Raw genomic sequence first — 12,123 nt, 5'->3', positions numbered from 1 at the left:
CGCAGAGCTGCTGGAGCTTGTTTCCTTACAGAGCACTTTATAGGCGAGCCAGCTTTATCAGCGGCTGATGTCCAATCACCAGCACACAGCTTTGAAACCTCAGCTGAGTTTTAGCTCTCAGTGGTTAAACGCTGGACTTCATTCACTCAGGTTCTGTCTGTCGGGTCACGTTTACTTCGCTGTTTTATTTACAACTGAGCAAATCGGTTTGGCTGAGGTTAAAGTTACGTTTCATAACTGCATAGTTTCACAGACGTTTAATGGTTCACTGGCACATGTGTTAGACTGAACTATCATCTAAATATCATCTGTTTTTTAATAGTTATTCAACTGTATTCTAAGCACCAGCTGTCTGTTAGAATGTGATTTTTTTTCTCTCTCTGTTGGCAGAGGTATAAAAATGCGCAGGAAAATCTGACATGCATGGCGAACTTCACCGACGATATTTAGGGAGGAATAAACACACATCAAACATAAATGAACCATTTGCCTGTCTCCATAATTGAGAGAATTTTCTCTTCTTATGTCAACACTCTCTCTCTTTTTTTTTTCTTTTTTTTTGCTTTTTCGGTCATGTTATGTTTACCTGTCAAAGGCTTGTTACAAACTATGAAACACATTGTGCAGACTTCTGGATGTTAGAAGAAAACGAATACTGCTCATGAATGAGACTAAAGGCAGGAAGGTGTCCTTTAAAACTAAACATGTTAATAGGACCTCCCTGTTTATATCATAGTTTAAGATATAGCACGTGTATTTCAGTAATAGCCTGCTGAGGCCACTATACGTGCTGGCCTCATATCAAATGTGAAGGCAGACTGAGTCTATGTTTGACGTTTTTTATATCTAATCTTCCTTTTCAAACATTTAAACAGCAGCGAGTCTGCAGCTGAGGGAATACAAATTCAAATTGTCGGAACAGGTTTGCTCGTTTCTTGGATTCATTTGGTGATTTATTAAATGTATAACTGTTATTCTAATCTGCTGCTGAGTCTCTTACACTTTTCTTTATGCTGTATATTTTCACGTCTCTGGAATAGTTGGCAGTTAGATAGTCAGCTGGGAAACTTTGTGTTAACTCATGGAGCTGAGGATATCGTGGATATGCTGACCTCGCTGCGTGGTGTACAGAGCGAGGTCAGCATGATTAATATTCACAATAAAAATATTAGCCGAACATCATGAAGTCTGTATGTGTTTCATAGTGTCGAACAACCTTTGTACAGTTAAAGCCAGCAGTTACTACATGACGGAAACACCAACGTTATCTCTTTTATGTGTTTATACACAGGTCACGCTGATTACTGAACAAAAACCCAAAGATCAGATGTTAAACAGATTTATTTGCTCTCTCTCCTCCTTAAACATGTTTTTAATGTTAGTTATAATTCAGAATTGGCGACTGAAACACGTAGGACACATAAGAACATCAGGAAATAAAACACCGATAAATATAACCTCAGTAAAAGAAGTCAGCGGGGGTTACTACAGCTGTGTACCGGGGCCTGCGCTTTGTCGGTGGGATTGCTTGCGAGGCGAGCGGGTCTATCCCACGCTTTGCCGTGAGACTGGGACGACATCTCCGAAATCATTGAAACACTTTTGCAAAGAGGCTGTATCTTGACAAACCGACCAGACACATGAAGATTAAACCACTACATTCTCGGCTAAAAAAATATTAAAACGGTATTTGGTGACACACAAACAGGGTTTTTCAAAGCTCAGTTCTGTTAGCTTCCACATGCCGGTTGTTGTGTGCTAGAAACAATGGCCACCAGGCCAAAGCAATGGTTTTGACTCGATCAGCGTTAACCCCGCCCCCTGAGTTTGATGGGTGAGGCTGACAGATAAAATTATTTCCTGATGAGAGCCAGGCGCCAAGACTGCCAAAATGAAATAAATAAATATATCATTAAATAATTAATTAAATGTGTCAATAATTAATTAAATGTGTCAATAATTAATTAAAATGTGAAATACATAAATAATTAATTAAATATGTCAATAATTAATTAATTAAATGTGTCAATAATTAATTAAAACGTGAAATACATAAATAATTAATTAAATGTGTCAATAATTAATTAATTACATATATCATAACTATTTATTTAATTAATTAATTCCAATTTTAATTAATTATTGCCACATTTAATTAATTATTTAATGGTGTATTTAATTAATTCATTATGGCAGTCCTGGCATTCCATACTTTCAAATGTTATGACCCAGTGATGTGTTTGTTGGTGTTGTGCCTCCCACCGGAGGATGGTGGCGGTATTTTCCCTTTTTTCTCTCCTAGGAGGTGGACACCTGGGCGTGGCTGCTAGGTATCTGGGTGGAGTCTCTACACACCTTCCGACTGGATAATTGATGGACCACCTCCAGTACTTAACGTCCGGATGACAGTCACCTGGGAGTGCTGTTTGGAACCCCGTTGACTCGGTCACAGAGTTGTGTGTTGTGTCATTGTAGTGCAGGCTGGAGTATTCACGTGTACCTCTAGCCTTGCCATGTAAATAATTGTAAATAAGTTAACCAGTGGCGGTCACTTTTTTGTTCCTTTGCTGTATAACTTTCACTGTCGCAGCCTAGTAGGCGTGAGAAGCCGTTTTCTTTTGTTGAACAAGTTTTCTCCTGTTTTTCGTTAGATAGTTAGGTAAGTGACTTGTCTTTTGTTTTGGCTTCTTTTTATTTTGGTGTAGGGAAGACTAGGGATTGTTTTATAGGGAGTTTTGTTTATTGTTTTGGCATTGCTCACTGCTGATGAAAATAAATGGCTGCTTAAATACTTAAAAAAGGTGTCGTTGTTGGGGTTTGTGCGTGGGTGGGAAGTGAGTGGGGCAAACTATTTGTTACGTTTATTTACTTGCCGGGACCAGAACGTAACATATTGGGGGCTCGTCTCTTTTGTGTTCTTTTTGTGGCTTGTTTTCTTGGTTGGCGGTTTTTTCTTGTGTGGGGGGGTGTGTGTGTTAGGATGGAGTTTAAGTTGGAGGACTTCACTCTGAGCCCGTCTGCGGAGAAGTTGGACAGGTGTAAAAAGGCTGACCTCTTGCTTGTTGCTGAATTCTTTGATGTGATTGTGCCGTTGACTGCGAAGAAGAAAGAGCTTAGGGAGCTCCTGTGTGTCCAGTTGACGGACAGGGGGTTGTTTGGTCCTGCGGGGGGGGTTGAGCTGGGGGCTGTTGCTGGTGTTTCTGCCCCACTGAAAAATCTCCCTTTTCCACCTAGCCCTTCTGTGGAGGAGCTGCGGGTAACGCTGCGCATTAAGGAGGTGGAGCTAAAGAAACAGCAGTTGGAGGTGGACGCTATGCACTTGAGGATCAGGGCTCTGGAGGTAGAGAGGGGAGCCTCTGTGTCTGCCAGTCCTCCTGTACCTCGGTTAGCCCCGCAGCCACCATCCCCGCAGGTACCCTCCCCGGAGTCATCATCCCCGCAGTCGCCATCTCCGCAGCCACCGGCCCCGATGCCAGGTGGTGGCTTTGATGTGAGTAAACACATCAAAATGGTGCCGGCGTTTCGGGAAACTGAGGTGGATTCGTATTTCACAGTGTTTGAACGTATCGCAGGTGCGCTGCACTGGCCAAAGGATGTGTGGTCTCTTTTACTCCAATGTAGATTGGTGGGGAAAGCTCAAGAGGTATGCACCGCTCTTTCTCTGGAGGACAGTTTTGACTATGATACGATGAAGGCTGCTGTCCTGCGCGCTTACGAGCTTGTGCCAGAGGCTTACAGGCAGAGATTTAGGGATGGGAAAAAATCCGCCAACCAGACCTATGTGGAGTTTGCCAGAGAAAAGAAAACTCTGTTTGATAAGTGGTGTCATGCTACAGAAGTAAAAACCTTGGAAGACCTGCGTGAGTTGGTGACGTTAGAAGAGTTTAAAAATCAACTACCAGACACTGTGGTAACCTACTTAAACGAACAGAAGGTTACGACTCTCGCCGCTGCTGCTATACGGGCTGATGAGTTTGTGTTGACACACAAAGTGGTGTTTTCGGTTCCTGCTCACAGTTTTCCGTCTTCCAGTAGCCCGCCCAGATGGTCTCCAAGGGGCACCCGCCGTGCCATCCCCTCATCCATTGAGAACCGCGTGTGTTTTTTTTGCCATGAGCAGGGACACCTTATTGCGGTTTGCCCTGCTCTGAAGAGAAAAGAAACGACCAGGGAGGGTACATCTCCTTCCCCAATAAACCTTCTACAGACAAACTCTCCTACTTGGGGGGAGGTGATGGCACCCGAAAATGATAAAGTAGATAAGGAGTTTAAGCCGTTTGTGTCAAACGGCTTTGTTTCCTTGATAGGAGAAGATCGGCGGACTCCTGTCAGTATTTTGCGAGACACTGGTGCGAAACAGTCGCTCATTCGTGAGGGGGTCTTACCGTTTTCAGCTCAATCCTGTTGTGGGGCGGATGTGTTAGCCTGGGGAGTTAGGATGTGTGTAATACGGGTTCCTTTACACTTGGTGCAGCTTTCGTCTCAGTTTTTGTCTGGTGAGGTTAAGCTTGGGGTGCGACCCCAGTTACCGGTTGCAGGTATTGACATCATCTTGGGAAACGATCTAGCTGGCGGCACAGTTTTTCCGTCGCCAGAAGTAGTCGATATACCACTTACAGATAACAGTGGTTTCGATCGTGCCACATCAAAGGCTGTTCAAACCGTCAGTGTAAAGACATTTAGGCAGAGGAGAGGTGCGAGTGGATCCCAGCAACAGCAGCAGCAGAATAGGAGGCAGCCCAAGGGGACGAGAAGAACAAATATTCAAACCACAAGGGTCGCTGAAGCCACCATGCAATCAGACCCAAGTAGATTCACTTTTCAGGACAGTCAGCAGCAAAATGCTGAAACCAGGCCACCTGCTAGAAAAAGACAAGGACCTCGATGGCATAGGGACCGCAGAAGAGGCCAGCTGATGGTGGCTAATGCTCCATCTCCCACCCTTAAATTTGACACAGACTTTGATTTTGATTCCTCCAACGCGCAATTCATTAAGGAGGCGCTTGAGAAGAAGTTACAGGAGGGGCTGAATCTAAAAGATGGGAATTCTGAGGGAAGGGAAAAGGAGGGGTTGCAGCTGAGTTCAGGGGAGGATCATTTTGGTCCAAAGTGCTACTATGACAAAGCAAAGTTTTTCTTTGACAACATCTCATCTGATAATGGGCTCAGACTGACGTGGGCAGAGGAGCGAAAGCGCAATCTGGAGACTTTTGGTGTCCCTGGGCGGTTCCTGAGGGGCCAAGGATTCAGAGGTGGACGCCAGTGTTTTGGGGGCGGGTGCAGTGCTCGTGCAGGAGGATGAAAATGGCATTGACCACCCAGTCTGTTTCTTTTCTAGAACATTTCTAAAACAGCAACCAGCGCCTCATGCGTTGGTCCTTACTCCTACAGGATTTCAACATTGAGATCCGATATATAAGAGCTTAGAGAATGTTATGGCTGATGCCCTCTCTAGGTCGTAAATCAAACATCTTTGTGTGGGGTTGGATGTTTGATTTTTTTTGGGTGGGGGAAACTGTTATGACCCAGTGATGTGTTTGTTGGTGTTGTGCCTCCCACCGGAGGATGGTGGCGGTATTTTCCCTTTTTTCTCTCCTAGGAGGTGGACACCTGGGCGTGGCTGCTAGGTATCTGGGTGGAGTCTCTACACACCTTCCGACTGGATAATTGATGGACCACCTCCAGTACTTAACGTCCGGATGACAGTCACCTGGGAGTGCTGTTTGGAACCCCGTTGACTCGGTCACAGAGTTGTGTGTTGTGTCATTGTAGTGCAGGCTGGAGTATTCACGTGTACCTCTAGCCTTGCCATGTAAATAATTGTAAATAAGTTAACCAGTGGCGGTCACTTTTTTGTTCCTTTGCTGTATAACTTTCACTGTCGCAGCCTAGTAGGCGTGAGAAGCCGTTTTCTTTTGTTGAACAAGTTTTCTCCTGTTTTTCGTTAGATAGTTAGGTAAGTGACTTGTCTTTTGTTTTGGCTTCTTTTTATTTTGGTGTAGGGAAGACTAGGGATTGTTTTATAGGGAGTTTTGTTTATTGTTTTGGCATTGCTCACTGCTGATGAAAATAAATGGCTGCTTAAATACTTAAAAAAGGTGTCGTTGTTGGGGTTTGTGCGTGGGTGGGAAGTGAGTGGGGCAAACTATTTGTTACGTTTATTTACTTGCCGGGACCAGAACGTAACACAAAGAAAAAACTCAGGTAAATGTTATTTTATATATTATGCTTTGTATGTTGTTCAGTATATTTCTATGCAAAACAAGAGGGATTTCAGTACACAGCAGGATATTCACATTTGTAACCAGATATTTACACTTTAGGGAGAAAACATAAAACATTTTTACTGTACAACATCAATTTAGATTAAACTTTTGTTTTAGATAAATATTGAAATATATTTTGAATTAGTTAAATGTCAGAATAAAGAGAGACAGAGCTGTCTATTTATTATCACTTTCATCATATTAAGGAGTACATATACACTAAGTTTATTGTTAATTAATAAGAAAACTCCAGACGATTCCATTCTGAGCTGAAGAAGCTTCTGATAGGTTAGTAGAGTCCATGTGAGTAAGTTGGTGACACACCTGTGGATGCATATAAGGCAAAACACAGAGCCTGTTTCTGTGACATGGGAACATCAAGAGATGTCAACCAAAACACCAGGAAAAGAACTGTGGAGCTCCATAAGTGTGGCTCAATCTGAATACAATTTGGTGCCATTTGCTATTAAGAAATACAGACAGTTTCTCTCTTTACTCTTAAAGTTAACAAATATGTTTTTATATTTATCAATCTAAAAAAATAAACATTTAGTCTGATTTGATGTTACAATTAAAAAAGTGTTTTTATCTGAAGAGTAAATATCTGGTTTCAACTGTATATTTGATGATTGTCAGCACAAAGAGGGAGAGAGAGGAGAACGAGGACAGAACAGATGAACAAGAGCAGGTGAGACACACATGTTAGTCACATGGTCGTTTACCAAAAGTATCAGCGTATCATAGGTCCTCATGTATCTCGTACCTAGTGTTTCTTTTTAGGTTTGTTATTTTTCAAATTCTGTATTTATTAAGTTCTGCAGGCTTGTTCGCACAACAAGGCTAAATAATTATATAAACTTTTCTCAATCTAAATAGTGGACTTTGGTAGAATTAAAAAACAAGTGTAGTGCAGGTCTATGATGATTTTTAGTGCTATCATCTAGTTCTGATTGTGGTTCTGTCTTGGTTAAGTCCTCAGTAGTCCTGATTTTGAACTGTTGTAGTCCTGTTTTAATTCTGGATCAGTTCTGGGTCTGGTTGAATTGGGGTTTAGTCCTCGTGTCTTGATACAGCCCTGACCTTGTTCTGCCTTGCTGCTTAATTAAAAAACTCGTTTAAGGTGTCCTGCACATGTGATATAGATTTTACCCTATATGAAGTCATTCCTTTTTGAACAGAGCCTATTAATCTTTCAGTCATTTCTACCCCCCCCCCCCCCCCCCCCCAAAAAAAAAAATCCCACATGCATACTACTCTTTGGGCTAAGCCCCGGGTGTTTCAAATATCTGGCTCCGCCTCTGATGCTCAACCAAGGATGTAACATAATCGGATTAATTATGGTGCCTTGTATGTTATACTGTTGTTTGTAAATAAAGTTTAATTAAAAAAAAAAAAAGTTTCTGTCGCCATTTTAGTTTTTAAAAGACATCGTGATAAGGGCGGGTCTTACTGTGAACCTGCGCGCTCATTGGCTAATAACTTGAGATTGACAAGCCGTTATCCAATGAGCGCGCGGCTTCTCCCAACATAAAGTAGTTTCCTTTGAAAAACCAAAGTCTGATTATTTTTGCCTCCACTGACGGAGCCTGTTGTTCCCGCCACAGAGACACAGTAATGTCAGAGCGGTGTTAACACTCACCTGCCTCAGCACAGCTCTCACTCTCCTCCTGCTCTCTCAGCTAAACTCACTTCCTCTCTACTTACAGGAAACCAGCGCTCAGAGGAGCCGACCGGCCTCACGTTTCACCCACAGACACGAACAGTGTGGAATTATTTTATGTCATAAGAAGAAACATATTCATGTTAACACTCGCCTGCCTCAGCTCCACCTTCCTCCTCCTGCTGCTCTGAACGGAGGATCAACACTTTCACTTTCAAGGTTCAAGGTTCAAGGTTCTTTATTTGCCACATGCATAGTTATATAAGTATAACACACAGTGAAATGTAGCCTGACACGCTCCTCGACATGTGCAAAAATTGGGGGGGTAGAGGAAGAACATTATATATATATATATTGGGTGAATGTACAGTAGTAGCAGCAAGCAGGTGAATTCTGTACATTAATATGAATAGACATCTGACTATTTTACAGGATAGACAATATAAACATATTTAAAATTAAAGGAATTTGAAATGTACATTGTTTCACTGCTCCTCCCTAAACACAGAGGATGCTGGGACTTGTAGTTTTTACCTTGTGTGATATTTATGGCTGTGACACTAAATCACAGCATGAAAACTTCCTGCAAATATGTCACAGGCAATAAAAGTTTCACATTAAAGGTGAAGTTATTTTTCTGTCTCATGTTCAATAAACAGTGAGCTGGGAAAACTGAAGAACAGACTTCAGACGTTCCCTGCAGAGTTTCTGCTGCTCGGTCGTCTGCATGTTGCTGAGACTGAGCTGATGATGAAGCTGTGATGGGTTTATGGCACGTTTGGTTCTGGAGAAGAGTTTTACTGCCGGTGCAGGTGAAATGATCAGAGGTTACAGCCTCTGGTTAAAGTGGAGGCAGCGATCAGGACGGCTGAGCAGCAGAGGTCTCGAGGGTCCTAAAGTGTAAAAGCATCAGTGTTAGTAACACAAAGATGACAGAATGGGATCATCCACACAACACTAACATCTAAATCCACGGCAGGAACTCTTCCAGTGTCCTGAAAAATCTGTGTGCACGATGCTGAGATTAAAATCTGTCTGCTCATCTTAATGCAATATTTACTAAAGTCTGGTAGAAGTTTTACTGATTTCCAGTCCACTTAGCAGACGTGTGGATAGGTGGTGGGTTGTAGAGCAGACTGAAAGCTTTAAGTTCATCCTCTGATTAAAAACTCAGACCCACAGATACAGGAAGTATAACGCTGGTGTAAGACAGGAAACGGCAACACGGCAGCCATCTTTTTCCTCCCATGCTGACCAGTGTCCCAGCAGAAGCTGGGGTTTGTTAGATCCTGTTCGATCCAGAGGAAACAGGCTAAAAGAGTCGATCAGGGGGGATCATGGTTTTATTATGTGCTCGTTATGATTGAAGCTCTGGTTGTGTGTTAGAGACAGAACCTGCAGATTCCTCCACTCTGCCTCCTCCTCTGCAGGAATCAGCCTCTTTGCTGGTTTTATTCACCGACGTGAATAAAATCATCAAACTAATCCAAGTTCATTGTGAAATGCCTGAAAATGGAGGAATAAATCTGTCAGTTACCGTATAAAGTTTGAGTTTGTCAGTGTTTTACACGGAGACGGTCGTCAGATGTTGAATGTTTAGCATGAATGTTCCACATCTGGAGAAACCTTCAAGATTAAAGCCAGTGAAAAGTGAAGAGTTTCTGCAGCAGCCGCACTTCCTGCAAATCTGTTCTTTCAAAATAAAGTGAAGAGTCTAAAATTATATTCACGACAGGTTTAAAGGTGAAGGTGGTCACATGGTTTTAGTGGAATGCCTACGTGGGCGCGTCTGAGTGATTTTGATTCAGATTCGTGCAGCGTGGAGCAGTAAACACTTGTTTTTGTTCATCTGGACTCATGAATGATTCCAGTTAGCACATTTCCAGCCAATGAAACGTAACTACAGATGAAGACAAACACATTTAAGTTGCCCGACTCTCGAGTGTGGGTGCGTGTTCCCATTTTCAGGCTGTTTTAGTTTTCAGTTTAGAGGAACGCTGCAAACTCACAAAAACTTCTTTCTTGTGAGGTTTTGTTGTCAGACTGATAAAAGCAGCAGCAGCTGGTGTTTGATGAGCAGACGTGTGTTTCCTGTTCTGTAATAATCAGCTTGTTACCATCACATAATGAACTCAGCCGTGACCAATGAGGCCGTCCTTGTGCGGTTCTCTGGCGCTGATTCTGACTGTGACCTTCACCTCTGCAGGGTCATGTTTGGGGCTTTTAGCATCTTTGTGTGTCGGTCAGATTTAATTCACTCTTGTTTTGAGGTTTTGTGCCTTTTTGTTTCATTCTTTGTGCGTTTATTTTATCTTTAAGCCTTTCAGGACTCGTGCTGTTGGCTTTTTCCTGGTGTGTTATTAGTATTTTTCATTTCTAAACTTATTCTAAAAGAAGGACCGATGGAACATTGATGTGAAAATAAACATGATCATTTAATGTTTTTGTAAATTCACAGTGTTGGGACTAACGCGTTATTAAGTAACGTGTTACAGTAACTACGTTATTATTGTGGTAACGAGCACGGTAACTAGTTATTATGCTAAAATCAGGAACGCGTTAGTCATTACTGGGATTTAGATAGGCTCGTTACTCGTTACTTCGTGTGGTGACTATCGCGGAGCTTCCACAGATTCAGTAACATTAGCAAGTGGTGGAAGCCAGCAGGTGGAGGAGGGAAAGGGGGACGCAGAAGGAAAAGAGACCCGAGGCGGCCGCCGGTCCAAGTGTGAACTGAACTTCAGGTAAGAAGTTATGACCTGCAGTCTCTCTGGGTCAGATATAAACCAAGTTTAGGTGGAGTTTATTTTTGTTATTCTGACTTTTTCCGTACTGCATACTAGCTAGCATGACAGAGTTTCTATACAGCTGGGTGGGTGCTATGAAGTTAATGATGTTGAACTTTATTTTGTTCATAAGTTATTAGAATTGCCAACCGTCTCATCTGGTATTCAGAGAAAATATTACGCATTTCTTATTGAGGTGAAAAGGAACAGTTAGTCCCGTAATTCAGCTACAATGAAAAAGGCACAAAGCTGGAGTTATTCTGTGTCTTTGCTGCACAGCTGCCTCTTCTTCTCTCATTCTCTCCCCCTCCCTCTCCTGTTTCTACTTCAATCATGAAAACTGATCAATGATCAGCTGATCGTCTCTCTTGTTTGTTTATCGCCCACTTTGCAACAGAAAGAGGAAACCAGCGGAGTTCACGTTAAACAACAGCAGCACGTTTAAGCTTGATCAGCTGTTGTTAGAATTTATTTCATATTAATTTCTAGTATCAGCTGATGTTTGCTGGAGCCACAGCTGCAAAAAAGCTGCTGGTCATGATGTCGGTTTGGTTATGTGGTGAGAGGGAAACATGAAGATGAAACCAGGAGATGTCCTTACTGAATCATCAGAGCTGTGATGGAGAAACAGGTTTACCTTTTAGGTGACATGAATGAGTTGAAGGGAAGTTATGAACTGTTTCTGAGAGACAAATAACACCAGGATCCTTTTTTAGGTAGCTGACAGCTGGTAACTGTGCAGGGGCGGGTCTAGCAAAGTTTTGCCAGGGGGGCCAGGTAGGGCATTAACAGGGAAAGGGGGGCACAAGGAAATACTTTTCTATCTTATTCTCATTTAAAATGTCTCGCTTTTAAAAAATCATTATCTGAATCTTACAACAAACGATTGATAGATTGATGCATATATACCATCAAGACAGTGAGCATCACTGTCACAACAGCGTTTGTTTTCATTCAAAGGCTTTAGGATTTTTGCTATAATGGTGGGCCGGTCTCTAGTCAAAATGCCCGGGCTGATTTTTTTGTCCCAGTCCAGCCCTGTATGCAGCTCATCTGCAGTCTGGTGTTACCTCCATCTTCCTATTCAGAAGGCAGAATTTCCGAGTTCTGAGTACAATCGACAGCACCACGACTGCAGTTTTTGTGTTGGATGTAAAAGGCGCACATGAGGCTGTGACGTAGGCTAGAATCATGGTGGCGGTCAACGGCGGTCCAGGCGTGGGATTTCTCTCGTGGAAATATGCACATTATCTTTTCCTTTCTATTGGTAGGTGGCACAGTGCACTTGTGGCAGGTAAGCAAGCTAGAAGACTGGCAAAGTTATGGAAGCAACACATTAACAAGAGAATTCTGAGTAAAACCAAAGTTACTTTCCCTAGTAACTAGTTACTTTGAAAGTAACGAGTAACTT

General features: G+C 42.5%; 1 protein-coding gene across 1 annotated transcript; it reads left to right on the top strand.

The window, feature by feature from the left end:
• Positions 1–4,172: 4,172 nt before the first annotated feature.
• LOC147302910 (uncharacterized) lies at positions 4,173–6,097 on the top strand. The gene has a single exon (XM_086284491.1). The coding sequence runs from the start codon at positions 4,235–4,237 to the stop codon at positions 5,300–5,302; it is 1,068 nt and encodes a 355-aa protein (XP_086140617.1). The 5' UTR covers positions 4,173–4,234; the 3' UTR covers positions 5,303–6,097.
• The last annotated feature ends 6,026 nt before the right edge of the window (positions 6,098–12,123 follow it).

The sequence above is a fragment of the Aulonocara sp. 'chitande type north' Nkhata Bay genome, linkage group LG23 (genome assembly GCF_057382095.1).
Source record: "Aulonocara sp. 'chitande type north' Nkhata Bay isolate Kocher_YH1m ecotype deep benthic linkage group LG23, A_spYH_male_GT1.1, whole genome shotgun sequence".
NCBI lineage: Eukaryota > Metazoa > Chordata > Actinopteri > Cichliformes > Cichlidae > Aulonocara > Aulonocara sp. 'chitande type north' Nkhata Bay.
Note: the sequence above shows the minus strand (reverse complement) of the source record. Positions and strands in the feature narration are given on the sequence as shown.

What these genes read in the sequence shown, in the direction of transcription:
- LOC147302910 (XM_086284491.1), top strand. Translation starts at nt 4,235, where the DNA reads ATGGCACCCGAAAATGATAAAGTAGATAAGGAGTTTAAGCCGTTTGTG.